This window comes from Psammomys obesus, unplaced genomic scaffold, assembly GCF_907164565.1.
Source record: "Psammomys obesus unplaced genomic scaffold, mPsaObe1.curated_primary_1811, whole genome shotgun sequence".
NCBI classification, from domain to species: domain Eukaryota; kingdom Metazoa; phylum Chordata; class Mammalia; order Rodentia; family Muridae; genus Psammomys; species Psammomys obesus.
In genome coordinates, this window is record NW_026590062.1 from 10,991,602 (window position 1) to 11,018,329 (window position 26,728).

The 26,728-nt window shown below is 47.9% G+C and overlaps 2 protein-coding genes across 3 annotated transcripts; both read left to right on the forward strand.

Moving 5' to 3' along the window:
• The first annotated feature begins 90 nt into the window (after positions 1-90).
• On the forward strand, positions 91-9,087 carry Gpn3 (GPN-loop GTPase 3). Of its 2 annotated transcripts, none has more exons than XM_055605975.1 (8): positions 91-166; positions 1,702-1,810; positions 4,792-4,959; positions 6,274-6,398; positions 7,377-7,492; positions 7,614-7,710; positions 8,278-8,406; positions 8,493-9,087. In XM_055605975.1, the coding sequence occupies exons 2-8, from the start codon at positions 1,720-1,722 to the stop codon at positions 8,553-8,555; spliced, it is 789 nt and encodes a 262-aa protein (XP_055461950.1). In that variant the 5' UTR covers positions 91-166; positions 1,702-1,719; the 3' UTR covers positions 8,556-9,087. The 2 variants fall into 2 exon arrangements, with proteins under 2 accessions (XP_055461950.1, XP_055461949.1); XM_055605974.1 differs by having other exon boundaries at positions 104-206.
• A 3,058-nt stretch (positions 9,088-12,145) lies between these two features.
• On the forward strand, positions 12,146-26,239 carry Arpc3 (actin related protein 2/3 complex subunit 3). Its single transcript, XM_055605979.1, has 7 exons — positions 12,146-12,290; positions 16,763-16,862; positions 21,069-21,145; positions 23,166-23,234; positions 24,004-24,130; positions 25,112-25,206; positions 25,920-26,239. Exons 1-7 carry the CDS (start codon positions 12,285-12,287, stop codon positions 25,980-25,982), a joined length of 537 nt encoding a protein of 178 aa, XP_055461954.1. The 5' UTR covers positions 12,146-12,284; the 3' UTR covers positions 25,983-26,239.
• Positions 26,240-26,728: the final 489 nt, after the last annotated feature.

Below are 26,728 nucleotides of genomic sequence, written 5' to 3' on the forward strand. Positions count from 1 at the left end.
TTTCACAGGTGATTCGGCCCTTGGGACACCCCGTAGTCCGGGGTGTAGCGACAGACAAGTGCTCTGAGTCGCGATTGGCTCGTACCCCGGAAGCCAGTGGCGTCTCGCGGAGGCGGAGCGGAGTGTGGCCGACTGCGGTGAGAGCACGGGCGGCCGGCATGCCTCGGTATGCGCAGCTAGTCATGGGCCCCGCGGGGAGCGGGAAGGTGAGCCTCTGGGACCCGGGGAACCCTGGGTAATTCGCTTCCGCTCTCTCGTTTGGACCTTGTTTTGTTTGGGAGTAATGGCAGCGTTAATCGTTGCTGTGGGGCTGCAGAGATGGCTGGGCGCTTGGGAGCTTGTTCTGCCCTTCCAGAGGACTTGCGTTCTGATCCTAGCACCCACACAGAGCTGTGACTCCAGCCTCAGGCCTCCACGAACGGTGCACTTATGTGCGTGCACCCACACACAGCACATACTTTAACAAAAATAATAGTAACGGGAGACTTTTCTTCAGGAACTGCCCTGGTCGATCCAGGGGTTTTTATAACTGAGCTTGGCCCTGTACTCGGTTAAAGAAAACGAGACACAGAAAGGTTAACTTTTTCAGAATCATACAGTTAGTTCTGGATAGAATTTGGTCCCGTTTTCGTCTAAATCTAGAACGAGCCCTCTGCCACACGCCTAGAATGGGGTCTCTTCCTTACTGTTCCTCAGAAGTTGAGGATCTTGGGTTCCATTCTAGAAGGTGGGGGAAACGATGTGTGATCATCATCTTTGCCTCTCTCTTTCCTTCCGTCCTGTCTGTCTTTTCTTTTCTTATTCTTATTCTTATTTTTTGTTTTTCGAGACAGGGTTTGTCTGTATAGCCGTGGCTGGACTCACTTTGTAGACCAGGCTGGCTTCTAACAGAGATCTGCCTGCCTCTGCCTCCCTGAGTGCTGGAATTACAGGCGTGCCACTGCGCTGGGCTATCTTTGCCTTTTGTACTGTGGTTAGTGTCCCTACTATTATTCCTTTAATATGTATTTACAAGGAAACATTGCATCACAATTAAATATGTATATGTATTAAATACAGATACAAATGTTTCCTTGTAAATACATATTAATAGTAATAATAGCAATTATTAGTAATAGTAATGCTTATTAATATTTATTTTATATTTATATTTAATATTGATATTTATTTATATTAATATATTTATTAATAGTAATAGTAATTATTATTAGTAATAATAGTGGTAATTAATAGTAATACTAGTAGGGACACTAACCACAGTACAAAAGGCAAAGACAATGATCACACATCAAGTGTGAGGAATCCCTAGAATCTGTGGCGGTTTTGTGTCCCTTCAGTATGTAGTAAACCCGTCATTCTGGGAACAGGAGATGTACCTGTGACTCCTCTGTTTGGGAAGGCACATAGCTGACCTGTCTATTACAGTGCATCTTGATCCACGGAGGAGATGACCCAGATAGAACAGTGTGTCAAAAGGGAAGCATGGTGGAGGGCATTTCTATAATGTAAGTTAACGTTTTAGACTGTGTTAAGGTTTCCTGAGCCCCAGCCATGCCTTGACCTATAGCTCTGTTCTCACTGCCGTCCCGAGTGCTTTTCCTGAAGGTGAGCTTTGGCCCAGAGAGCGGAGGAGTGTGTGGAGGGGTGGAGGGCGGCACCACCCTGCCCTGCGTGCTAACCACACACCTTGTACCATTGCAGAGCACCTACTGTGCCACCATGGTGCAGCACTGTGAGGCGCTCAATCGCTCTGTCCAGGTGGTCAACCTGGACCCCGCCGCAGAGCACTTCAGCTACCCTGTGATGGCCGGTAAGTCCTGGTAGAGCTGCCTTCTTGAGAGGGCACTGAGAGCTGGCTGCTCAGCCCAGAAACTAAAGATCAGTTACTCACAGCCTAAACCCTGATTTCGTGATTGATGCGTGCATTGAGGCTGAGGGTCATGTGATGGGTGTTTGTGGGTGTGGATGTGATGGCATCCTTTTTTGGTCTTTCACTGTGAAGCTTAAAGGTAGGTGGGCTCCTGCCTTTCTGCCCTTCCCTGTCGTCTCTCTCTTCGTTGCTTACTCTGATCAGTCCATGGTAAGATGGTTTGTATGCAGTAAACAGCCCCAATGGTAGCTTGAATGCAAAGGTGAGGCTGGGGCTGTGGGTGTGGCTCAGTGGGGGTGGAGGGCTTGCCTGGGCACATGAAGCTCTGGGTTTGACCCTCAGCACCCCGTGAAGCCCAGTGGGGCGGTACATGTTTCTATCATGGGGCTCAGTAAAGCAAAACAAAACAATTGTTTTTCAGTAAACAATAATAAATCTGAAGTCGAAACTGCTTATGTAGATGGAAGATACAAATGTTTGGGCCAGCAGCCAAAAACCCAAAAATCTTGACACATTAAGCCCCAGGATAGCCGACCTCGTGATGGAAGGGAATTTGGTTGGAGAAGAAGGACTGAGGCTGAGTCCTGAAGCTGCATGTTCTTCAGAGGCTGTTAGACGCAGCGTATCAGGAAGCTTCAGAAAGGACAGGAGGGACGTTTGCAAGAAAGAGGTGTTGTTGACATCAGGTCCGGCCAAGCACTTGTGTAAGACAGTGACAGAAAGTGTCTGTTGGATGTGGGTGACAGTGGCAGCTCTGACCAGAGTTAGGGGTGGAGCAGTGCGGCTGAAAGCAGCCGGGGTTGGACTGAAGAGTGGCAGGTGCCGCAGTGTGGACACTGCCACGGAATGGTTTTTTAGCTTGAGGTGTGAAATAGTCTCATGTAGCCAGAGCTGCCTTCGAACTCCTTATGTAGCCAAGGATCAGGATGAGCTGGAACTTCTAAAATCCAATTGCTGGAATTGCAGACTTCATGAGGAGAGTGTGGCCCTCTAGTAGGTGGAGTGGGCCAGCAGGCTGAGCAGATGGGAACCACCTTCTCCTCTCTCTTGAAACAAGGCAGACTATTGCTTTGGGACCCTCTGAGCGAAAGCACCGAGGCTTTCTTTCTTTCTTTTTAAGATTTATTTATTATATATACTGTGTTCTGCCTGCATGTGTGCTGCAGGCCAGAAGGGGGCACCAGATCTCATTATAGATGGTTGTGAGCCACCATGTGGTTGCTGGGAATTGAACTCAGGACCTCTGGGAGAGCAGTCAGTGCTCTTAACCTCTGAGCCATCTCTCCAGCCCATCCCTGAAGCTTTTTTTTTTTTAAGCCATTTGTTTATTATTTTTTTAAAGATTTATTTATTTGTTATGTATACAGTGTTCTGCCTGCATGTGTGCCTGCATGTCAGAAGAGGGCAGCAGATCTCATTAGAGATGGTTATGAGCCACCATGTGGTTGCTGGGAATTGAACTCAGAGAACTCAGGAAGAACAGCCAGTGCTCTTGACTACTGAGCCATCTCTCCAGCCCCCCCCCCCCCCCCCCCCCCCCCCCGCCCTGAAGCTTTCTTAAGTGTAGAGTTGCATTAGAAGGACCTTGGGCTCACAGAATCCAAGAGGGAGACCGTGTGAGACTAGAGTCCAGCCCACAGTAACAGGAGGCGAGGCCAACTTCCTGTATGTTTTCTTTTGATTTCCATAATGAATGAGAACCATCTGTATGCCAGGATGTTTAATACCTTTCTGTAGGTAAGTCATACAGCTCCCAGCCTTCCACCCCAGGGTGAGTGTTCCCATCCCCACCCCCAACTCAACAAGGATCAGGAGTTGTTAACCGGTTTCTTGAGTCATCAAGTTATGAGGTGCAGTTGGTGTCATTTTACTTCTTGGTGTAGGTAATACATAGCCGAACGGTTCAAAATGTGAACGACACAGAGGAGGAAGAATGCAGAAAAATCACGAGTCATGGCTCAGCAAATCAAGCCTGCTTCTTCAGGCAGCCAGGGTTGCTGGCTTCTGACGTGTCCCTCCATAAGCAGCTTGTGCGTCTGAATCCAGCCTGGCTGTGTATAATGTGTTGGAAGTAGGCCTCTCTGTTTTGTTGTGCTGTGTTTTGTCTTTTGCCTTGAAATAGGACCTAGCCATATAGACCCTCTTTCCTCACTCTCCAAGAGCTAAGGTGGCAGGTGGGGGCCATCACTACCAGCTTTTTTCTTCAGTATACCCGATTCTGACAGGAAGTCTGTGCCTTGGATTTTTCACTTAATGATACAACTGGGAGATTATTTTGTAGCAGTGCTTAAAGAGTTTCTCCTCCCTTCTGGTGTGGCTTTAAACACACTAATCCTAGGATTGAAGCGACAAGTGCCTCTCTCTGAGTTTGAGGCCAGACTGGTCTACATAGTAAGACTGTCTCAAACCAAACATTGCCCGGATTTTTGTGACACACACCTTTAATCCCACCTTTAATCTCAAGAGACAGGAGGGTCTTTGTGAGTGCAAGGCCAGCTTAGTCTACAAAGTTGAGTTCCAGGACAACCAGGGTCCTATTACACCGAGAAACTCCCTGTCTTGGGGCGGGGAGTGGGGGAGCTTCCCCTCCCCTTTTTACATCTGTATAGTATTGTACTGGGTAGTGTCTGTGTGGTGATGCTCAGTCAGGGGTCTTGCTTTCTCTCCACCGTTGACACGAGGTCTCTGACTGACTCTGGGGACAGTCCTCAGCAACCCTTCCTTCTGCGCCCACAGCACTGCAGTTACAGACATGTGGCCATTCCTAGGTTTTTACATGGGTGCTGAGATCACACTCAGGGCCTCATGCTCATGCACCAGACACTCTCAGTCACTGAGCCACCTTCCCTTTATGTGCCTGTTAATTACTATTAGGATAAAGTTTCGCAGGTACTCACTCTGGTCCCTGCCTGGCTCTCCAGACATCCGGGAACTGATCGAGGTGGACGATGTGATGGAGGACGATTCTTTGCGCTTTGGTCCCAACGGAGGGTTGGTATTCTGCATGGAGTACTTTGCCAACAACTTTGACTGGCTGGAGAGCTGCCTGGGCCACGTTGAGGACGATTACATCCTGTTTGACTGCCCAGGTACGTCAGCGACAGGAATGTGCTGTGCGCCCTCAGGCTGCTTGTGTCCTTGTGGGGACAGTAGTGAACGCCTGCACTGAGGAACCCAGCTGGCTCCACTTTATCCCTCGAGTTTATCACATGCTCGCTGAGAACAGCCTTGAGAATAAGGGGGCCAGGGCCATGGAGCTTAGGGTCCAGCGGCAAGCAATTGGGATAAACAGTGACCCCGTGATTAACATTTGTGCAGGGTACCCGCAGAAGGAACATAGACTGTCCTGCAGAAGAAGGGTTTAGGAGGCAACTGCTCAGTTGTCCTTTAAGCTAGGTTGTAGGACAGAGGGTCCAGACAAGCAGCAGTAGGGAGATTGGGTGTCGGGTGGCTGTGGCTCCTCGAGGTAAGGGGCAGGTTAAGTGCCACTAGCTTCGGAAGGTGAAGCACACACTAGACTGAAGCCTGAGGTGCTTCACTCATTTGTGGCTCTCCCTTGCTTTTAAACACATGGACCCCCACAGAAACCGTGTGTGTGTGTGTGTGTGTGTGTGTGTGTGTGTGTGTGTGTGTGTGAGAGAGAGAGAGAGATAGCTGAGTATGAGTGTGGTTAGTCCCGAGAGAGAGAGAGAGAGAGATAGCTGAGTATGAGTGTGGATAGTCCCAAGATGTACACCCCTTTGTGCTTGGATTTTTATTTTTCTGTACTGAGGGTTGCACCCTGGGCTAGTTCATGCCAGGGAGGCAGGGAGGTGCCACACGGCCACCCCCCCTCAAAAAATAAATAAAGCCTGCTGCTGTCCTCGTGCTGTTACGATTGTCCTGGGAGTGTGTGGTGCCCCCTGCACAGCTGAGTGCAGAGCATGGAGAGGTGGCTCAGTTAAGAGCGCTTAACTGCTCTTCCAGAGGACCCAGGTTCAGTTCCCAGCACCTATGTCGGGTGGCTTACAACTTCTATAACTTCAGCACTGACACCGTGGTCTGGCCTCCACAGGCACCTGGAACACATGACATACAGACATACATAAGTCAAAGCAATGAAACTCTTTCAGGAAAAAATGCAGAAAAAACCAAAAATCAAAACTGTGAAGCTGAGTCTGTGGGGGCTGGCGCAGCCATGGAGCACTTGCCGAGCATGCACAGGCCGCAGTTTGGTCTGTAGTGCCACAGACAATACAAAGCAAAATGCCTGCTCATCCTCAGATCCCAGCAAGATCTGAGGCTTCACACTCAAATGAGGCATGCGTGCACGGTGTGCCCCTTTCACTGGCCCCCAGCACCCTCTGGGGACGGTGCTGCAGTAACCGGGCTCCTGACTGACTGCTCTGGTGCTCCCCTTGCAGGTCAGATTGAGCTGTACACCCATCTGCCCGTGATGAAGCAGCTGGTCCAGCAACTTGAACAGTGGGAGTTCCGAGTGTGCGGAGTGTTCCTTGTCGATTCTCAGTTCATGGTGGAGTCGTTCAAGGTCTGAGGATGAATCTCTTGTAGACTTTTCAGTCCTGGGTAGAAAGCACGCAGCAGTCTCTGCTCACTCTGTGTGAGTCTGGACGTTTCACAGGCTATTCCATTTATTTAGTATCTCCAGTTATCAAATTATTATGTGAATATATGCTCAACTAAGAGAAAGATTTAGCTGGGTGTGGTGGCTCCCACCACCCGAGCTCAGGAGGCAGAGCCAGAAGAATCGATTTGAATTCAAGGCCAGCTTGTTCTACAGATTGAGTTTCAGGTCAGCCAGGGCTCCCTGTGTGTCTCTCTCTCTCTCTCTCTCTCTCTCTCTCTCTCTCTCTCTCATATACATACGTATGTATATATATTTCATATACATATGAACTATGTATATAGGAGAACTGATTATGAAATAAAAATTGAGGCAAATGGGCATTGTATTAGTGTATTAAAAATACTGAGCTGGGTATGTGGCTCATGCCTCCAATCCCAGCACTCAGGAGGCTGAGGCAGGAAGGTTGCTGCAATTTCAAGGCCAGCCTGGGCGATAGAGTTAAGATAGTATCTCAAATATAAAAGTTAAAAATAAACAGAAGAATCTATTTTTAATTTTCTGAGGACATTTTGTCCAGTTTATGAGTTACAGACTTTTCTCATTAGTAGTCCTGAGGGATTTTAGTGGGAAAGCAGGTTAATGTCATGGTCAAAATCAAGAAATGTGATTAACGTAGATTGAGTGATTGATGGATCTGGGACAGAGTCTTTCTGTGTAGCAAAGGCTGGCTCAGAGCTTTCTCTCCATCTGCTCAGCTGGGATTAGAGGCCTGCCACCCGTTCTGGTCATGTAGATGAGGTCACATCTTCCCTTTCTCCTTTGAGACTTGGTCTCACCTTTTTAGCCAGCATCTTCCCCTGGAAGATCACCGTCTTGGGTGGTGTGCCAGTATCCTTTGTTGGCAATAACTCATCTTTTCTGTTCTCTTTCCTTCTCCAGTTTATTTCTGGCATCCTGGCAGCCTTAAGTGCCATGATTTCTCTAGAAATCCCACAGGTTAACATCATGACGAAGATGGATCTGCTGAGTAAGAAAGCCAAGAAGGAAATTGAGAAGTGAGTTCAGCGCTTTCTGTGCCCAGCAAGACGAGCCTTCTGTCCCTCTGAGACAGGCTGTAGTGTAGGTCTCTTTGCTCCTGCAATCCTCCTCTCAATTGTTGCCCTTCTTACCTTAAAGGTTTCTAGATCCAGACATGTACTCTCTGCTCGAAGACTCGACAGGTGACTTAAGAAGCCAAAAATTCAAGAAGTTGACGAAGGCTGTGTGTGGGCTGGTAAGTATCACCAGTGGTTCCTTTTAGGCCGTCAGTTGTTCCTTGGTGTCTGTTCTCGGCCACCTGTGTGGGCAGTGCAGCCCAGCTCTGTTTCCTACAGAAAGCAGGAGGGACAGGAGGGACTTGACTGTTGTTAGTTCAGGCTATTGGACAGCTCAGAGCTGTCACACTTCCACCACTTCAGGTGAGTGTGCAATTGAGACAGATAGCAGTGAAGCAGCTCCTGGTTCCACAGGAACCAGCTGTGTGATAGCTGGTCGGAGGTCAGCAAGGTCAGCCATATCAGGTCCCATCTGTCCCCAGCGCTCCCTTTCCCAGTCCAGTGCGTGTGTTTACTTGTCTTTTACATTTATTTATTTATTTCTGTGTGGGGCGTGCACACACGAGCACTTGCGAGTGCATGCATGCATGCCTGGGTGTCAGAGGAGTCTGCAGGAGTTGGTTCTCTCCTTCCATCATGCGGATTCGGAGGCTCAAACTCTTAAAGCTTGGCAGCAAACACCCTAGCCCCTAAGCATCCTGCCAGCCCAGCACAGAGTAAGCCTTTCTTGAAACCTACACTCGTAGATCGATGACTACAGCATGGTTCGCTTTCTGCCATACGACCAGTCGGACGAGGAGAGCATGAACATCGTGCTGCAGCACATCGACTTCGCCATCCAGTACGGGGAGGACTTGGAGTTTAAGGAACCGAAGGTAACCTGGGAATCCGGGCGTGAACTCTCGAGGGATCTCCCGAGAGGACTGTATGCATTTTCTGTTCTGTGTTTCCTTTGTGTCAGGAGCATGAAGAAGAGTCTTCCACCATGTTTGATGAATATTTTCAAGAACGGCAGAATGAGTGAAGGTGACTACAAAGCTTCCATCCCACCTGTGGCTGAGTCGGCAGAGCTCTCGTCTCCTGGAGGATGTGACAAAGGGAAGCTGTTTGTTTCCATGTAAAGAGCACTGGGCCCTCAGAGGAAGTGGGGGAGTGAGCGAGTTAGGTAGGGAGCGAGTGAATGCGTGTGATCAAGAGCGAGCCAGCACGGATTATGCTCTGAGCTCTGAAACTGCTGCTCTCTCAAGAGGACATTTTATTCTGACAGCATCATTTTGGATTTAAAAAGAAATCAAACTAGAACTTAATGCACAAAGACTTGTATATAAATCAACTTACCCCCCACACACACATCACCTGTGAGGGTGCGTGTGCGTGTGCAGTTCGAGCCAGTTTAACTTCATTCTTATGATTGGATTTTTGGTTTTTGAGGGGTTTTCTTTTGACTTGTATTTAGAGAAGTACGAATTATTGTAACAAAATATGTATCTACATCCAAATGAAAAAGAATTGGAAGGATAGATGTAAATTTTATTTTCCCAAATAAAACATATTATTTATATAATTAAAAATTAAAACTGTGTTATGAGATATGTATATATGAATGTGTGTATAGGAGAGAAACGGGCCCTCTTTACACTCTTGTTTTCCAGGCAGACTTTGAAATACACATCTCAGAAGAACTCTTAAAAGGTTAATTTCCCTGGGGTTCAAAGTGTAGGCAGTGACTGTTTAGAAATCTAGTATCTGTCTGTGAGCGTGGTGGCTTATGCCTGTAGTCCCAGTATACGTGAGGTTGAGGTAGGAGTATATTGTCATGAGACCAAGGCTGCTCTGAGCTACATAGTGAGACCCTGTTTCAAAAAAGAAAAACCCCGAATTTGTTTTTTATGTAGTCTCTGATAATTTAAAAACTTAGATATTCTTGAATACTGCATACCCTAAAACAGAAATAATTTTTCATTCTTGTTTGTGTTTTTTGGGACAGGGTCTCTCTGTGTAGTCATGGCTGTCCTAAACTTGCTCTGTAGTCAAGGCTGACCTTGAACTCAGAGATCCGCCTGCCTCTGCTTCTGCCTCTGCCTTTGCCGGGTTTAAAAGCCTGTACCACTGCACCGAGCAGTAATTTTTACTTTTAACTTACTGCCACATTGAATTCTGTTGAGCTTTTCAGAGTCCATTGTCAGCAGGTGTGATGCAGGTCCTGGGGAGCAGCCAGCTGCCTGGTTTTGCTCTAGCACCCCTCAAAGGCCGGGCTCTGGCAGAGGGAGGCTGGATCCAATTCCCAAAAGTTGGCTCCTGATCTCCTTACAAGCTTGTACACACCAGGTTATTAAAATGTAATGTTCTAGACATGCAAATTCTAAATGCTTTCCTTGTAGCTTATTTCCACCTCCCTAAATGAGGTAAATACTGTGGTCTCCATTCTTAGGTGAAGAACAGAGGCACAGAGATGTGAATGAACTTGCCCAGAGTCACACAGCTAGTTATTTTGGAACTAGGATTCAAACCCAGAGCTGTTAAACAAAGATTGGCAGTTACACAGTACAAACTTGCTTTAAAAATGTAGGTTTTTAAGTATATATATATTCTTTTTAACTGCTTTGTTTCTGGGTGCTTCTTAACTCTGTCTTAACAATATCTCTGTTGGCTCAGCTCAGGTTCTCCTGGCTCAGCTATCACCAACCGTCTTCTCACTCTGCCTGCTCAATCCACTCTCAACTGCCTCTTACCTTCGCTCTGCTCAGTCTCTTCTCCTCTCTAGCCCTACTCAATCTTCTTGCATCAGCGGTCATCTCTGACCCTACTTTTTTGTCTCCTGGATCCTACTCCTGCTTACTCCTCTTTCTTCCCCCTGTCTAACTCTTCCTCTCTCTCAGCCTCTGCTGGCTTTTATATCCTCTCCTGTTCCCAGAAGTCCAAGAGCCAACTGACACTGAAGAGCATAAGGTCATTTAAAGGGCTAGGTACATAAAATATTTCATATTATACAAGCCAGGCATGGTACATACCCAAAACTTGTGAGATCAACATGGGCTACATAGTTAACACCTTGTCTCAAAAACATAAAAAGTGGTTAGCCGAGCCAGTTGTGGTGGCACATGCTTTTAATCCTAGTGTTAGGGTCTGTGAGTCTCAGAAGAAAGACCCCAGACTCAGATGGCATGCAAAAACAAAGAGCATTTATTCTTCAGAGGACTCCAGCATGCTGGGGTCACCACTTTCACAAAATGGCAGCAACCCAGAAGTGAACATGAAGGCTCCCAATGTAGTGAGGTAACCTTTATGCTGATTGGCTAGTGGTAACTCGGGGTCCGGGGGAATTTGGGATTGGTCAAACATTTGGGGATTTTCCAAGGGATCCTTTGAGGCTGCTGAATCATGGTGTTTGGCTCAAACTCAAGTGTTGACTTTGATTGGGATTGGCTTGTGCCCATCAAAGCTACGTGACTCCAATTGGGACTGGCTGGCTCTTTGGAATTAAGACCTCTTACCAGCGCTTGGGAGGCAGAGACAGGGGGACCTCTGAGTTTTGAGGCCAGCCTGGTCTACAAAGTGAGTCCAGGACAGCCAGAGCTACACAGAAAAACCCTGTCTCTAAAAAAAAATTAAAAAGTGGTTGACTGGGTGTGGTGGTCGCATATACCCCTAATCCCAGTACTTGGGAGGCAGAGGCAGGTTCATAGCAAACCTGGCCTACAGAGTGAGTTCAAGGCTGGCCAGAGCTCTGTACAGACACGCGATTATGTAAAATGATTGTCAGTCGTATGTTTATTGTCATCTTTTCAGACACCTGGCATCTTATAATACTTGACTTTCATGTCTGCTTAGTCCTTGCCATGATAGGGTAAGAGAGTGGGAATGATATGATATACATTTAGTTGGTGACAGGTCAAGGTGTAGGCCCAGGGTTCTCTGCCCTTTATCCCTATGGTCCCTGACTGTTTGCACATAACAAGGAAGACAGGGACACCACAGGTGGCCATCATAAAACTAAACAACAACAAAGAAACAAAACGGGGTGATGGAGCACACACCTGTAATGCCAGAATACAAGAGGAGGGAGATGCATCATGAGTTTATATATATTTAAAGGGTGAGGAGTCGTCGAGATAGCTCAGGGTGTTTCCGAAAACCTGAGTTCATCCCTAGACAAGAAATGACTTCCTCACGAAGTCACTGTGTTAAAAATACACTAGACAGGCTGGAGAGATGGCTCAGAGGTTAAGAACACTCACCGTTCTCCCAAAGGTCCTGAGTTCAATTCCCAGCAACCACATGGTGGCTCATAACCATCTATAGTAAGATCTGGTGTGCAGGCAGAATGTTGTATAAACAATAAATAAATAAATCTTTAAATAGATAAATAAATAAACTAGACACGGCAAAAGAGTAAAGGGAACTGAGTGGTATTGGATTTGAAGCTGAAGCTAAGGAATAAGGAGAAAATAGAAGGTGATTAGGTGATTATTAACTTCTGAAACGGATTCCTTAATTCCAGAGACCCGTCGTGTCTCTGCGCGAGCGCTTTACGCATGCGTACAGTCAGAGCCTCGTGCTCGCGCGCCCCCTGGCGTCCCTTCCAGTCAGCGCATCCGCAGCAACCAGCCGGGGACTAGAAACCGGAGGTGCGTCTCTTCACTTCGACCGCCTCTTCCGGCTCACTTCCGCCCACTCCACCCAGGCTCGTTCCCCGGAAACAAGCGCTTTACCGGGATTCTACTTCTGTGAATCGAATCCGAACGCCGCCAAAATGCCGGTAAGGCTTCGAGCCCCGGGGGCGGGGGCCTGAGGAGAGGCGGGGGCCCCGGCGCAGAGGCCGGGCAGGGAGAGGAGACCTTCGCCCTGCTAGCCCCGGCCCTGTGCCTCCAGCCACGGCTCCTTTCCTCGCCCCGCTGCTAACCCCCTAGTCCTGCAGTGTTGTCAGATCCCACCCTGGAGTCTCGAATGCTAAGAACAACGGCTTTTAATTCATTTTTAAATCTAGGGTCCAGCTTCTCCTTTTTTCTCCCCCTTGTCAGTGCAGCTTCCTCCTCCGGCTCCGGCTTTCGGCCTGCTGCTGATCACCTGTCAGTCTTCACTTCCTTCGTGCTCCCTGCTGTAGCTTCTATCCTACTCCAGATCACCTCCGCATCAGCGCTTGTTTCCAGGAGTTTCCTTTCTCCTGTGCATTTGAGTGGGAGGATATTGATGATGGTCTCGGTAGTCCTAACACCTGACCGCCAGTCTCTCCCGGGTTCCGTTTTGCAGATTAGTAAAAGGATGATTGAATAAAGTCCACGTTGGATAAGTGTCACGGAACTCTCACTGGGAAGCCAGACTTTCAGCAGCATCGACTAAGGCCCACTCAGGGAGCTCACATTTTAACGGGTGGACAATACCATGTAACTATAAATAGGTAGTTTCAGATCTTAACAAATGTTATGAAGAAAATAGACGGATGACAACAGTAGCCTTCTATGGTGGCACTTATCTCTCATCCCAATACTTGGATGCAGAGACAGGAGGATTGCAAATGTCAGGCTGAAGTGGACCATGTAGAGTGCTAGGCCAGCTTGGGCTACAAAGCTATATAAGCCTGTCTCCAAAAGAGGGGTGGGCGAGAGGATGGGGAAAGTACTTGTGGTACAAGAGGTGGGGTTGGAGGGCAAAAGACGGGCAAATCCTCTGAGCTCATTGGCTAGCCATTCTAGCAAAAAATCAGCAAGTTCATGCTTGAGTGAGAGACACTGCCACACACACACACACACACTAGTGGGGGCTGAGGAGGCGGCTCGGGTGTAAGGTGTTTAGTGCACAGCGTGAGGACCTGAGTTTGAATGCCTGGCGCCCAAGGAAACAGTCAGGGGAGGCAGCTCCTGTCTGTGATTCCAGAGCTGGGAAGGTGCAGAGCGCCCTCAGGCTCCTTGTCTCGAAAATAAAGTGGAAAGCAGTTAAGAAAGAAACCTCTGGCTCCCCGTGTGGACATACACCACACACACAAAAGCTAGAGGCAGTTGAGGAAGATACCCAACCTTGACCTCTGTCCTTCCCACACAAGAACATGCATGAACATGTGTAAAACAAAAACCCAGTGACAGGGAGGACAAGAGGCTGTCGAGGTTTATGAAAGCAAGCATCACTTTCAGCTGTGTGTTTTGGCAGCACTGGGGAACTGAACCCAGGACCTCATGGCATGCTATGTAGACCCTCTTTTACTGAGCTGTATCCCCACATCCCTTTTCCCTTTTATTTTGAGACAGGGTCTCATGGAGTTGCCCAGGCTGACTTTGAACTTGTGATCTTATTGCCTCAGCCTCCCAAGAAGCTGGGCTCACAGGCCTGCATCACCATGTTTAGCTTTGTAAGATGTATGGGTCTTAGAGTTACTGACTGTTGAGATGAACGTAGAGACCCAGAGTTACTGTCCAGATGAGGCCTGGACTCTCAGGATGACACTGTGGAATAGATGTCCACATTGTTAGTGCTTTGCGGAAGGAACCGGCCTCAGAGAAGTTAAGTGACTTGTGCAGTGTGGCTCATGTGTAGTAAAGCCAGAGTTTAAAGCAGAACTGAAAAGCAATTATTCATTCCAGCCAGGCCCAGAAAGCTCTGGACTTAATCTATGATTTCCTATTTTATGTCTTCTTTCTCTGTTAGCCTGAAACATATATATACTTATATATGTGCATGTATACATATGACTTCATATCAGGGCCTAGAGAGTTGGCTCAGCAATTAAGAGTGCTTGCTGCTGTTGGAAACACAGGAACAAAGCAAAAGTAACTTGCTAAGGTCATTTTCTTTTTAGCAAAAAAGGATGCACCAGGACCTGGACCCACCCTGAGCTAGCAAGCACACTGGGGTGGGAAGTTCGTGCCGTTTTTATTCCAACGCAGGTAGTGACTGGGTCTTTTCCCCAGTGTCTGGGTCCAACCTCATAGTCTTTCATGATTGGCTAGTAGGGGATGAGGAAAAGGGGGAAAGGTTAGCCCTTTGGGCTGCCAGGTTCTAGTAGCAGAAGTGTTACCAGCTGGGGAGATTAAAAGACATGCATAAGGCCTGGAGAGAGATAGCTCAGCGGTTAAGAGCACCTGCTGCTCTTTCAGAGTCCTGAGTTCAATTCCCAGTGCCTACGTGACAGCTCACAACTATTTATAATGGAATCTGATGCCATCTTCTGGTATGCATGCATACATGCAGATAGAGCATTCATTCATAAAATATATAAAAAAATAACTTTCTTTTAAAAAAGTACTTAAAAGCCTTACTAGGTCGAGCAGATTTATGGAATATTGGCCCTTGAAGGGCTAGCTTCCATTGACAGGGAAGAATCCCCAACATTCTCACACAGTTCTTGAACACTGGAATTTTGTTCCCAGCATCTATATCCAGCAGCTCACAGCTGCCTATAATTCCAGCTCCAGGGAAGCTAACACTCTCTTCTGGACTCTGTGGGCCCTGTATACACATAGACATCGCCATATTCAGACACATAGTTAATAAACTTTTTTAGTATTAAAAAAAATTACAATGGCAGCTAAGCTTGGTGGCACACTCCTGTAATCCCACCACTCAGGGAGGCAGAAGCAGGCAGATTTCTGTGAGTTTGAGGCCAGCCTGGTCTACAAAGTAAGTCCAGGACAGACAAGACTACACAGAGAAACACTGTCTCAAAAAAAAAAAAAAAACAAAAAATTACAGTCACTCATTCTCTCTTGCACAGAAAAAGGGCTGAGCAAGCATTTGATAAATGAATGAATGAATTTGTTCACAGCAGACATAAAAAGCAAAACTAGGAACCAGCATATGCAATTGCTCATCAATAAGATTTTCTCTTTTAGTTCATACCTATTCACCAAAGGTGTAATGTATCTAAATCATTTTACAGGTTTAGAAACAGGCCAGTGGGAATTGGGGTAGAGCTTAGTTGATAGGGCACTGGCCTAGTGTGCCTGAAGCCCTAGGTTTCATCACCAATACTGTGGTTATCTAGACTTGTCATTCGGCACTGGGTAGGTAGAGGCAGGAGGATAAGTTCAAAGCCATCCTCACTTACATAGTGAAAGGCCATGACACCCTGTGGGAGCTGAAGGGGGTGGGGTGGAGAAACAGGCTCAAGGAAAGATCATGCTGTCGTGATTGGAGATGTGAAGGCAGGAAGTGGCAGATTTCAAAACTAGGGCTTGGGTCCTGGCTAGCTGGGGGGTGGGAAGCCTGTCCTGTGTGGGCTCTGTAGTGGAATGCTCCTGCCAGCTGCTTGCATCACGTCCCTGGAGGCAGCACTGGAGGAAACACATCCCCCCACAGCACATTCCTAGCCTGAGGATATAATCCCAGGAGGCAGAGGCAGAGGCAGGCGAATCTCTGTCAGCGTGAGGTCAGCTTCGTCTGCCTCGGAAGTCCCAGGCTAGCTGGGGCTGCTTAGTGAGGCCCTGTCTCAGAAAGAGCAGGTGCTGGGGACAAGGTTCCGGTGGCGCAGCGCTCGCCCCTCAAGCATGGGGACTTGAGTCCAGTCACAGACTCCAAAGAGTGGCCAGGTGTGGTGCTGTATGCCTGTAAACCCAGTGCTGGGGAGGCAAAGACAGGAGGGTCCCCAGGGCTTGCTGGCCAGCCGTCCAGCAGTCGGTGAGTTTCAGCTTCAGTGAGAGACCCTGCCTCAAACATAAGGTAGGGAAGCAATTGACGCCACCTGACGCTGGCTTCTGACCTCTGCACACATGGGCGCCTACACGGAGACACATGCACACACACACACACACACACACACACACACACACACACATACACATATATGTATATATGAGAATGTGAACATAGACAATGAAGCCAGGCACTCAGGAGGCAGAGGCTTGAGGATCCCTGTGAGTTCAAGGCCAGCCTGTTCTGTAGAGCAAGTTCCAGGACAGCCAGAGCTACATAGTGAGACCTTGTCTTAAAAATACAAAACAGCAACAGAAAGAACATAAGACAGTAATAAAATGTAAGTGCTTAAAATGGTGAGGTAGTAGGTACTAACTATCTTTGACTTTAGTTTGGGGAAGTGGCCTTGCTTATCAGCCAGCTGACAGGATGTCTCAGAATCTAACGGTTGGTCTTCTTGAGTCAGGAGTGGCTCCCCATTGCTGCCAGCCCTCTCCTCCCAGAGCTGGTCTAGAGTGGGTGTTTTTTTGTATGTTTTTTTTTGTTTTGAGCACTGGCCTCGTCACCTGGTGACACTCGTTCTCTTTCTTCCCTGGCTTGCCACTGCAGGCTTACCACTCTTCTCTCATGGACCCCGACACCAAGCTCGTTGGCAACATGGCGCTGTTGCCCATCAGAAGTCAGTTCAAAGGACCCGCGCCCCGAGAGAGTAAGTCCCAACATGCTTTTGTTTGGGTTCAGAGCATCCAGCAGATGTGCCGGTGTGAGAGCGGGGAAGAGCTTAGCTTGGCGGCATCACCGTCGCCTGCTCTACTCCCCAGGAAACTGCCCTGTCACTTCTAACTCCTCCAGGATGTTTGGGTGAGCAGGAAGAGGAAATGTGTTTCATTCTGGCCACAGTCCCCGTCAGTCATTTCTCGCTAACTGAGGGGCCGGCCCCCAGCCTCCTGACGTCGCCACCCTGGAAGCACCATGTGGGCATGGCGCTGTACTCAGGCTGAGAGAGGAGGCGGCTGGAGTCTGGTCTCGAGACCAGCCCAAGCGCCAGTCAAGCCCATCTCCAAAAGCAGGAGGAAAACAAACCTTTCCCCACCAAAGCTTTTGCTTCTTTCGTCACCTTTTAAGAGTCCCTTGCCTTTGATTATGAGTGCGTGTTTGTGTGAGGGCCTTCATGTGTCACAACACATAATTGGAGGTGAGGGTGATAAACCACACCTGGTTTTCACACGAGTCCTGGAGATCCTAACTGGTGGTCAGACTTTCTCTGCAAGCACTTTTACCCATTGAGCCGTCTCCACAGCCCTACATCAGTTTTTTACCCTACCCCAGTGAGAAGAAAATCTTCCTCTAAAACCCTGGTGGGCCTGGGTTTCAACCCAAGTCATAGCAAGCTGGCCTCAGTTTGTGGTGATTCTCCTGCCCGTTTCCCCAGTGTTGGGAGAAGAGGCATGTACTGTAGGCGTCTGTTTTTGATCTGTTCTATTTGGGTTTCTTATACCTCCTTTCTCCACCCTTTATCCCTTCCAACACCCCAACACTAGGTAGGAGAGAAAGAAGGTTAGTGGGGAGAAGGGCGTAGTTCCCTCTAGCTACTTCCTGCTGGCTAGGGCCATCGGGTTCCTTGGGGCAAGCCCAGTCTTCGTTTCATGAGATCTCCAACCAGGTCAAACCACATCAACAGCAACCAGGAGCGGCAAAGAGGAAGCCGCAGCCTCCCCCTTCTTCCTTGGAGTGTCACCGCCCCTCTCTGGGCTCTAGCATTTATTCCTGCTCAGGGTCCTCAGAAATAAACTGTCTGCAGCTGGCAAAGATCACGTCCCTCTCAGAACAGAGCCCACACGAGGCAAATAGTCTGCTGCTGTGGACAATCTAAAGCAACTGCATATCGCACACCGGGGATTAAAACAAAAACATGTTTATATAACATAACTGAGTTGGGGTTTTTGTTTGTTTGATTGGTTAGTTTGGTTTTTGAGACCTGGTTTCTCTTTTTCAGCCCTGGCTGTCATGGAATTCACTCTGTAGAGCAGGCTGGCCTCAGACTGTTTTTGTTTTTCAAGACATAGTTTCTTTGTGTAGCCCTGACTGTGGTGGAACTCGCTCTGTCTTGGTAATCACAGAGATTCACCTGCTTCCGCCTCTCCAGTGCTAGGATTAAAGACACGTGCCACCGCCGCCTAGCTGATTGATAGCTTCTTGGTTTGGGGGTTTTTGTTTTTTGTTTTTCGGGACAGGGTTTCTCTGTGTAGACCTGGCTCTCCTGGACTCACTTTGTAGACTAGGCTAGCCCTGAGGTAGCAATCCGCCTACCTCTGCCTCCTGAGTGCTGGATTACAGTCATGCACCATGGAGCCCGCCTTTATTGGTAGTCTTAATTCCTTGTATTTAACTTATGCAATTCCTTGTAAAATATTTAGATTATTTCTCTGTGGCATGGACTATCCTGGAACTCACTCTGTAGGCCAGGTTGGCCTCCAGCTCAGATCCACTTGTCTTATTCTCCCAAACGCTAGGATAAAGGGCATGCATGTTTAAAGCTACTATACCCAGCTGTATTTTGATTTTTTGATAATCGATCTCAGCTTTGTTTCCTAGTCTGGTGTGAGAATTTTGGAGTTACACATTTGTCACCTGTCCGTTTGTTGTTGTTTGTAGTCATCAGGATGGAATGCACACTCTGCCCTCAGCTGCACTCCAGCCCCCTCCATGTGCTTTCTAAGGCACTTTTTCAGTGTCCGGAAGCCCCTTTTCAAACTGACATGTCTTGAGATGCTCTGCCAAGCAGTGTCTGTTGTTGTGAAGCACCCAGACCCTGCAAATGTCTGGCCCGAGTTCTAGCCACAGTCTCCAAGACCACAGTTACACTTCCCACCTGTGTCCCCTCCCCTCGCCCTTCCTCTGACAGATGATTTGACTTGACTTCCTCCGAAATGAATTTGTTTTCAACATGATTGAAATAGAAATAAACTCAGTAGACTTGGTGAGTCGCCACAGTTGTTACTTGATTCTGAGAAAAAGGAGCAGATGGAAAAGAGACAAGAACAGCTATTATAAAAAGTTACAGCCTAAAGAAAAAGAAGGTTGGCCTACAAGCTCTTTGTCACATTGTTAGAGAAAACACATTTCACCCAAAGACACAGCCAGCCCAGGATGGAGAGAGTTCTAACCACCTTCCAGATTCTTGAATCCTCAAGAAAGAATGAGACCCTGAGGAGTAACTGTTCCTCTTCCCAGAGGGGCTCAGATGAACTCTGGAGCAGAGGCATGGCCCCGGGATAAAGCTCGTGCGTTAGCATGTGTGAGGCCCTGGGTTCAAGCCTCAGCTGTAGAAAAATTGTTTATGCCTTTGTGTGCCAAGCTCTGTTCTAGTCCCCACTCCTCTGCTCTCCCCTCTCAGATGCCTGGGAAAAGTCTCCTTTTCTGAGGAGCAGAATCCGGAGAACATGAGGCTAAGGCTAGCATTCCCCTGGGGTCCCTCAGCTAGAGTGTAGCGGAGTTGCCCAGGCTGCATCCTCAGGGCTGCTCTGTTACACAGTGTGAGAACCTGGCAGCCCCGGACAAGAACTTCAGTGCACCGCTGCAGCCAGCTGCTCCAAATCAAACGTAGAAAGTCTGACCTTTCAAACTGACAGAGAGAACAGATTGCCAAAGAAATTGTGCAACGAGATCTGCATCCGTCACAGTGCTTCTGGTTTTCCTCAGCCTGTGGCCACTTAGAACATGCTGTATTTAAGCCACAGTTTTTGTAAAAAGAAAGAAGGGAAGTATCTGAACCCCAGTGTTCCTAAATAATTTGAGTATTTCTCCTGCTACTACAGTGTGTGGGTTCAAATAAAACTATACTGAATACTTTTTTACTCTTCAGAACACTTTGTCAGACTGTGTTGGGGCTGAAGCAATGGCTCAATGTTGAGAGCACTTCCTGCTCCTCCAGAGGTCAGAGGTCACTTCCCAGCACTTACATGTGGCATACACACAGACACTCATAGAAGGATTTTGTTTTGTTTTGTTTCGTTTTCTTTTTTTTTTTTTTTTTAAGGAAGGAAGTTAGCCTATGTCTTAGCTCATTTTTTTTTTAATTTTTAATACCTTAGTTAATTTTTTTATGTGCATTGGTGCGAGGGTATCAGATCCCTAGAACTGGAGCTACAGAGAGCTGTGCAGTGCCTTGTGGGTGTTGGGAATTGAACCTAGGTTCTTTGAAAGATCAGACAGTGCTCTCAACCACTGAACCATCTCTCCAAGCCCCACCTCAGCTCATTTCTGTAAATGCATTGAGGTCTTAAATCGACACCAATTAGCAATAATAGTTTCTTCTGAATAACAGAACTTAAGATGACAATCTCTTTTTTTAATTGATTGAGTTTATGTTTTTTAATGAGCACGTATGATTTCTACAAAGATAGTAAAACTAAATAAAAGCCATGTTTTTTAGAAATAGTTTTGAAGATTATCTTAGTAGCCCTATTTTAAGGCCTTAAGGCCGAGGACTTTCCTATTTATTTTTTTAAGTTGTATTTTGATTTTATATTTATGAGTGGATTGTTCTTTTAGACAGGTTTCTCTGTACAACCCTGGCTGTTCTGGGACGCAGAGACCTGCTCTGTCTCCTGAGCGCTGGGGTTAAAGGTGTGCGCCAGCTGCGGCTGCCCACCGAAGTTTTTACCTGCCCTGAATGTACCAAGTTTACTTTGTGCAGCCTGGTGCCCTGGGAGGCCAGAAGAGGGCGCCATATCCCCAGGACCTGAGCCTAGGTTCTCCACAGCCGCGGAGCCGGCTCTGTTGCCCAAGCCCTGTTTTCCTTCATTCAGCTTCTGATCTTCGATAATTATGCCTGGAGACCTGTCCTCACAGCCTCTGGGAGTGCAGTTTGCTTTTGGTAATGTCTCTGCCTTCCTTCTTGTTTCCTGGTTAGCAAAAGACACGGATATTGTGGACGAAGCCATCTATTACTTCAAGGCCAACGTCTTCTTCAAGAACTATGAAATTAAGGTAATTTCCAGGGAATGCTTAGCTCTCAAAAGGTGGCAGAAAAATCTGCCTTGAGGTCAAGTTTGCAGTGAGGCTTAAATGAAATGAGATGAGCATGTAGAATTTGAGAACAAAGCCTGAGAAGTGCTGTCTTAGTTCCCTTCTCTCTCTCGTTATTATTTATTGTAGGCTGGGTGTGGTGGTACACATCTTTAATTCCAGCACTCAGGAGGCAGAGACAGGCAGATCTCTGAGTTCGAGGCCAGCCTGATGTACAGATTGAATCCAGGGCAGCCAAGACTACACAGAGAAACCCTGTCCTGAAAAAACAAAATAGGGGGGGGGGGCGGGGGCAAGGTTGGGTGGGCCTTGGAGAGATGGCTCAGAGGTTAAGAGCACTGGCTGTTCTTCCAAAGGTCCTGAGTTCAATTCCCAGCAACCACATTGTGACTCATAACCATCTAGAGTGAGATCTGGTGCCCTCATCTGGCCTGGAGGTGTATATGCAGGCAGAATACTATATAAATAAATAAATCCTAAAAAAAAAAAAGAAAGAAAGAAAAAGAAAAACCAAACCAAAAACTGAAAAAAGGTGTGTGTGTGTGCTGCAAAAGGTTTGCTGCAAAAGCAATCGAGGCAAGAGGATTGTTGTGAGTTCCAAGCTCAAATTGTATTTGCAAAAATAAATAAATAAAAGCAATGCCCTCCCTCCCCCACTGTAAAAAAAAAAACAACTGGAATACTTTAGAGTCCGAAACTACATACTGGATTTTGGGCTGTTTCAGATTCCTGGTGTTTAACCAGTGGATTCTGTGCAATATTCCCAAATCCAGACCATCCCAGCGTCTGGAACCCTTGTGGTCCCAAGCATTTCAGGGGTGCTCTGCCGTACTGCTGTGTCATGGACCTGGGATGGAGGGGAGGGAAGCATGAATGGCCTGGCCCTTCTTTGGACCACTTCCTCCCTTCTCTCCCTTATGAGGAAGGTGGTCAGGGGAGGATAGAGGGTCCAGCAATCGAGGGGACAGATGGCCCAAAACAGATAAATCTCCTGAGCCACTGTGGTGAGCCGGGCACAAAGAAGGGCAAGGAACGTTGGAGTTTCTTTGTTGTTCTTTTGCTTTGGTTTGGTTTTTTTGTTTTGTTTTTAAGACTTACTTATTATGTATACAGTGTTCTGCCTCCATGCCAGAAGAGGGCACCAGATCTTATTACAGATGGTTGTGAGCCACCATGTGGTTGCTGGAAATTGAACTCAGGACCTTTGGAAGAGCAATCAGTGCTCTTAACCTCTGAGCCATCTCTCCAGCCTGCAAGGAGTGTTCTTGACAGTGTCGTAAACTATGTCTTTGTCTTTGTCCTCTGTGCTCAACTCTGGGATATCAGGAGTCAACAGGATATGACTTTTTTGTTTGTTTCTTTATTTGTTTGAGACAGGGTTTCTCAGTGTAGTCTTGGCTGTTCTGAGGTCAATTTGTAGACCAAGCTGGTCTCAAACTCACAGAGATCCACCTGCTTCTGTCTCCCAAGTGCTGGGATTAGAAGCATGTGTCCAGCTCAAAGTTGTCTTCGTTTTGTTTTGTTTTTTGAAGATTTATTTATTTTAGTATATGAGTGCTCTGTCTGCATGTACACCTGCAGGCCAGAAGAGGGCATCAGATCCCAGTATAGATGGTTGGGAGCCACCATGTGGTTGCTGGGAATTGAACTCAGGACCTCTGGAAGAGCAAACAGTGCTCTTAACCCTGAGCCATCTCTCCAGCCCCAGGACAAGACTTTACCCAGTGCTGAGTAGTGTTTCTGTAACTAACAGTCAGCCTGTGCTGTGTTGGTGAGAGGTGTGACAGGGACAGGCTGGGCGTAGTGCTCATCCCAGCTGGTCATTCCCCACCTTACACAGGGTCAGGAAGGGGCTTAGCTGGGGCAGCCACTCAGCTGGGTTTGGGAAAAGCAGGCACCCTGTGTTTGCCATCGGATAATTGCGGCAGGGATGCTCTGAAGAGTCGGTCTCATGTGGCCATTATGTTGTTTTCCCTTGTAGAATGAAGCGGACAGGACCCTGATCTACATCACACTCTACATTTCTGAGTGTCTGAAGAAACTCCAGAAGGTAATGAGATTTGGTTCTTCACCCATGAGGACGGCAGAGATAGGTTTTCCCTTGCAGCCACCCAGGGATGCCAAGACCCAGCGACAGGCTAAAGGCCTGTCTGTTGCGGGTCTCTGAAGCCCCCGGGGACCGACATGAAGGCAGGGGGCTGTGAGGGTTGTGTGGAGACCTTTACCCTCTGACAACAGCTGAGCACTTGTGTCGGGGTGGAGTGGCAGCACCCTGCCCTGCTTGTCCGCCCTTAAAGGCTCCTAGTCCTTGTGTATGTCCAAGAGCTGATGTTGAAGTGTGTTCAAATTCAGCACTGCTTTAGAATTTAACCATAACATCTTACGGTAGGGCCCAGTGTGGTGCTGCACGCCTCTAATCCCAGCCCTCAGGAGGCAGAGGCAGGCGGATCTCTCTGAATTCAAGGCCAGCCTGATTTATATAACAAGTTCAAGGTCAGCCAAGCCTATGTCGTAAGATGCTGTTTCAGAAAACTAAAAAATGTTATAAAAATAATAAAAGATATTACTGTGAGCATTTATAAAGAGGAATGTGTGCCTGTATGGCGAGTTTGGTTTTCAGTGTTTGGTTCACTGTGTTCTGTTATAGTAGCGTCTGGCTGGTCTTACTCCTTAGAAGCAGTGTGCTGAGGGCTGCAGGTTTACCCACTGCAGTAGGGCACTCACAAACCCTCATCACTGTCTCGGCAGCTGCTTGCACTGAAGGATTGCAGTTTGGAAATTACCCTCTTTTTCTTATCAAATGTGTCCTTTGATTTTAGTGCAATTCCAAGAGCCAAGGCGAGAAAGAAATGTACACGCTAGGAATTACGAACTTTCCCATTCCCGGAGAGCCCGGCTTCCCCCTCAACGCCATTTATGCCAAACCTGCGAACAAACAGGAGGATGGTGAGAACAGGACTGTACACGTGAGCGTGCATGCGCGCGCGTGTGTGTGTGTGTGTGTGTGTGTGTGTGTGTGTTTGTGTGTGTAGCCATCCCGTCTCCCTGTCTTACTCTTAGTGTTGGTTTGTCTTTCATTGGTTGTTTCTTAGACATGGTTCTCTCTGTAGTCCAGGCTGGTCTTGAACTCTTTATGCTCCTGCCTCAGCCCCCGAGGTGCTGAGACTACAGGGCTCTGCCATCATGGCACGTCTAGCCCCTCCGACTCTTTGTGTCCTTTTCTTCCCTTGATTGGTATTTATTTTTTGTATGTGGTGTGGGCTTGAGCAAGTGGGTGTGGGTGTGAATGTTCTTACGGGCGTGTACTCTAGTGTGCGTGTATGCATGCCAGCCAGAGGCTGATGCCAGGTCTTTCTTTGGCCATTCTCCACATTGTATAGTGAAGCAGGCTCTTTCAGTGAACCTGGAGCTCACTATTGAGCTAGTGTAACTGGCCAGCTTGCCCCGGGATCCCCTGACTCTGCCTGAGGGCTAGGAGTACAGGCCAGCCACCGTGCCCGCCCCGCCTTCACGGGCATGTGTGCCGAAGACCGAGACTCTGCTCCTGGAGCCCGGCAAGCTCCTCCTCCCCAGGCCGCCTACTTGGTGCTTAGCACATGGGTGTTGCCTGACTTTCACAAGAGAGCTTGCTGGCAAGGTTAACACGCAGAGACTGTTGAACCAAAGTTAGGGTACTCAGCAAGGTAGCTCAGCCAGGAAAGGCGCTTGCGGCCAACCCTGACTGTCTGAGTTTGAGTGCTGGGACCCACATGGTGGAAGGAGAGACCAGCACACACACACAAATGGACGTACAAAGGAAACCATTTGGACATGCTTTCTTCCCCTAAGCTGTCTAAATGTATACAGACACCTTGCCGAGGTCAGTCTCTAGGCAGGCAGGCGGCGCGTTAGCATGCCTCCTCAGGTCCAGGTTTCTTTGTGTTTCAGAAGTGATGCGGGCCTACCTTCAGCAACTCAGGCAAGAGACCGGCCTGCGGCTCTGTGAGAAAGTGTTTGACCCCCAGAATGACAAACCCAGCAAGGTGAGGTGCTCTCCTTCGCCTGTTTGATTGGAACATGACCCTTCGTCCTGTTGCCTACTGAAGTCTACTGTCTAAGAGCATTCACTTCTGCCTGACCTGGAAGACTCACACCCAGTAATGACAAGATTCCAGTCATGAGCAGGCTCTATGCGTGGGATGTATAGTATTCCTTGGTAGCCATGGATCCACAGTCTGTGGGTGTTGGCCCCTTCTGTAAAATGGCATGGTGTTCGTATACAAGCTGTGTGCATCCTCTGTGGGCCCCATATGCGCTGGTTACCCACACCCATGCACATGTGAATGCCATGTAAATGTAAATGGTGGCTCTGTCGCACTGTGCAGGGACAGCCACAGGGAGCGGTCTGTGTGTGCGTTCAGTACATGGCAGGACCCCCGGGTGGTGGGGGTGGAACATGGCCCAAGCGGGCCTCGAACTGACTGTGCAGCCACGGGTGACCCCAGCTCCTCCTACCTCAACCTCTAGTTCTGCATTACACAGTATTGTCTGTGTGTGCCTCACAGGCCTTCCTCCCTGTGGGCGGACGCATGCCTCGCGCCTATGGCGGGCCAGGTGAACACATTTACCGCTCTGCTGGGACCTCCTTTGAGTTCATTGTAGGACGCCAGGCTGTTCAGGCACTGCTGTTTGTCATAAAGTAACATTGTGTTGTGCCCTGACTCTGAGCACCCACTCTGTCTTGTGCCTTTGACAGTGGTGGACTTGCTTCGTGAAGAGACAGTTCATGAACAAGAGTCTTTCGGGGCCTGGCCAGTGAGAGGAGCCTCGGCAGCCATCGCCTGCAGAGCCGTGGGCAGCATCGCCTCGGGATGTGCACAGTCCTTTGTGTCAGTCATAATGTGTCATGAAGAGAGGAGAGGGCCTGTCTTTGCCGGAAAAGCTCTTGATCAAGAATTTGGGGGGAGGAGGCTGGGTGGTTTGAGTTTTTGGCAATTTCAAGCTGGAACTTAATATGTAATAGATATAACTCCTTATGTTAGACATTGAATTAAAACATTTTTGAGATAAAGCTTACACAGCTATACATTTTATGGGAAAGGGTGTGAGTGGTATATTTGTGGCGCTTGTTTTTCTGTTTATGGTTTGCTGTGGTTTGTCTTTCTTTTGAGGCAGCTTCACTGTGTAGTTCCAGGCTGGCCTGTAATTCATTGTCCCCTCCAAAGATGTGCCTTTAGCAGTGACCTTCCTCTGCTTCGAAGTCTCCCTGCCCCAACTTGTAGACTAATCTAATCTACTCTTCCTAGACTTGTTTATGCAGGTATTTTATGTAATTGAATCCTGTAGTGGAAAATCCAGCCTCTGAGTCTGGCTTCTTTCTCTTAGCACAGTGTCTTCAACTTTCATCCATGTGTCATGCACCCATGTAGTGCATTCCTCTTTAGGGCTAAGTAACAGTCCATTTTGGTGCTGATCGTATTATGCTTGTTCATTCATCACCCAGTGGACATTTGTGTTGTTTCTGTTTTGGAGCTCTGACTAAACAGTGCTGCCAAGAAAAGTCAT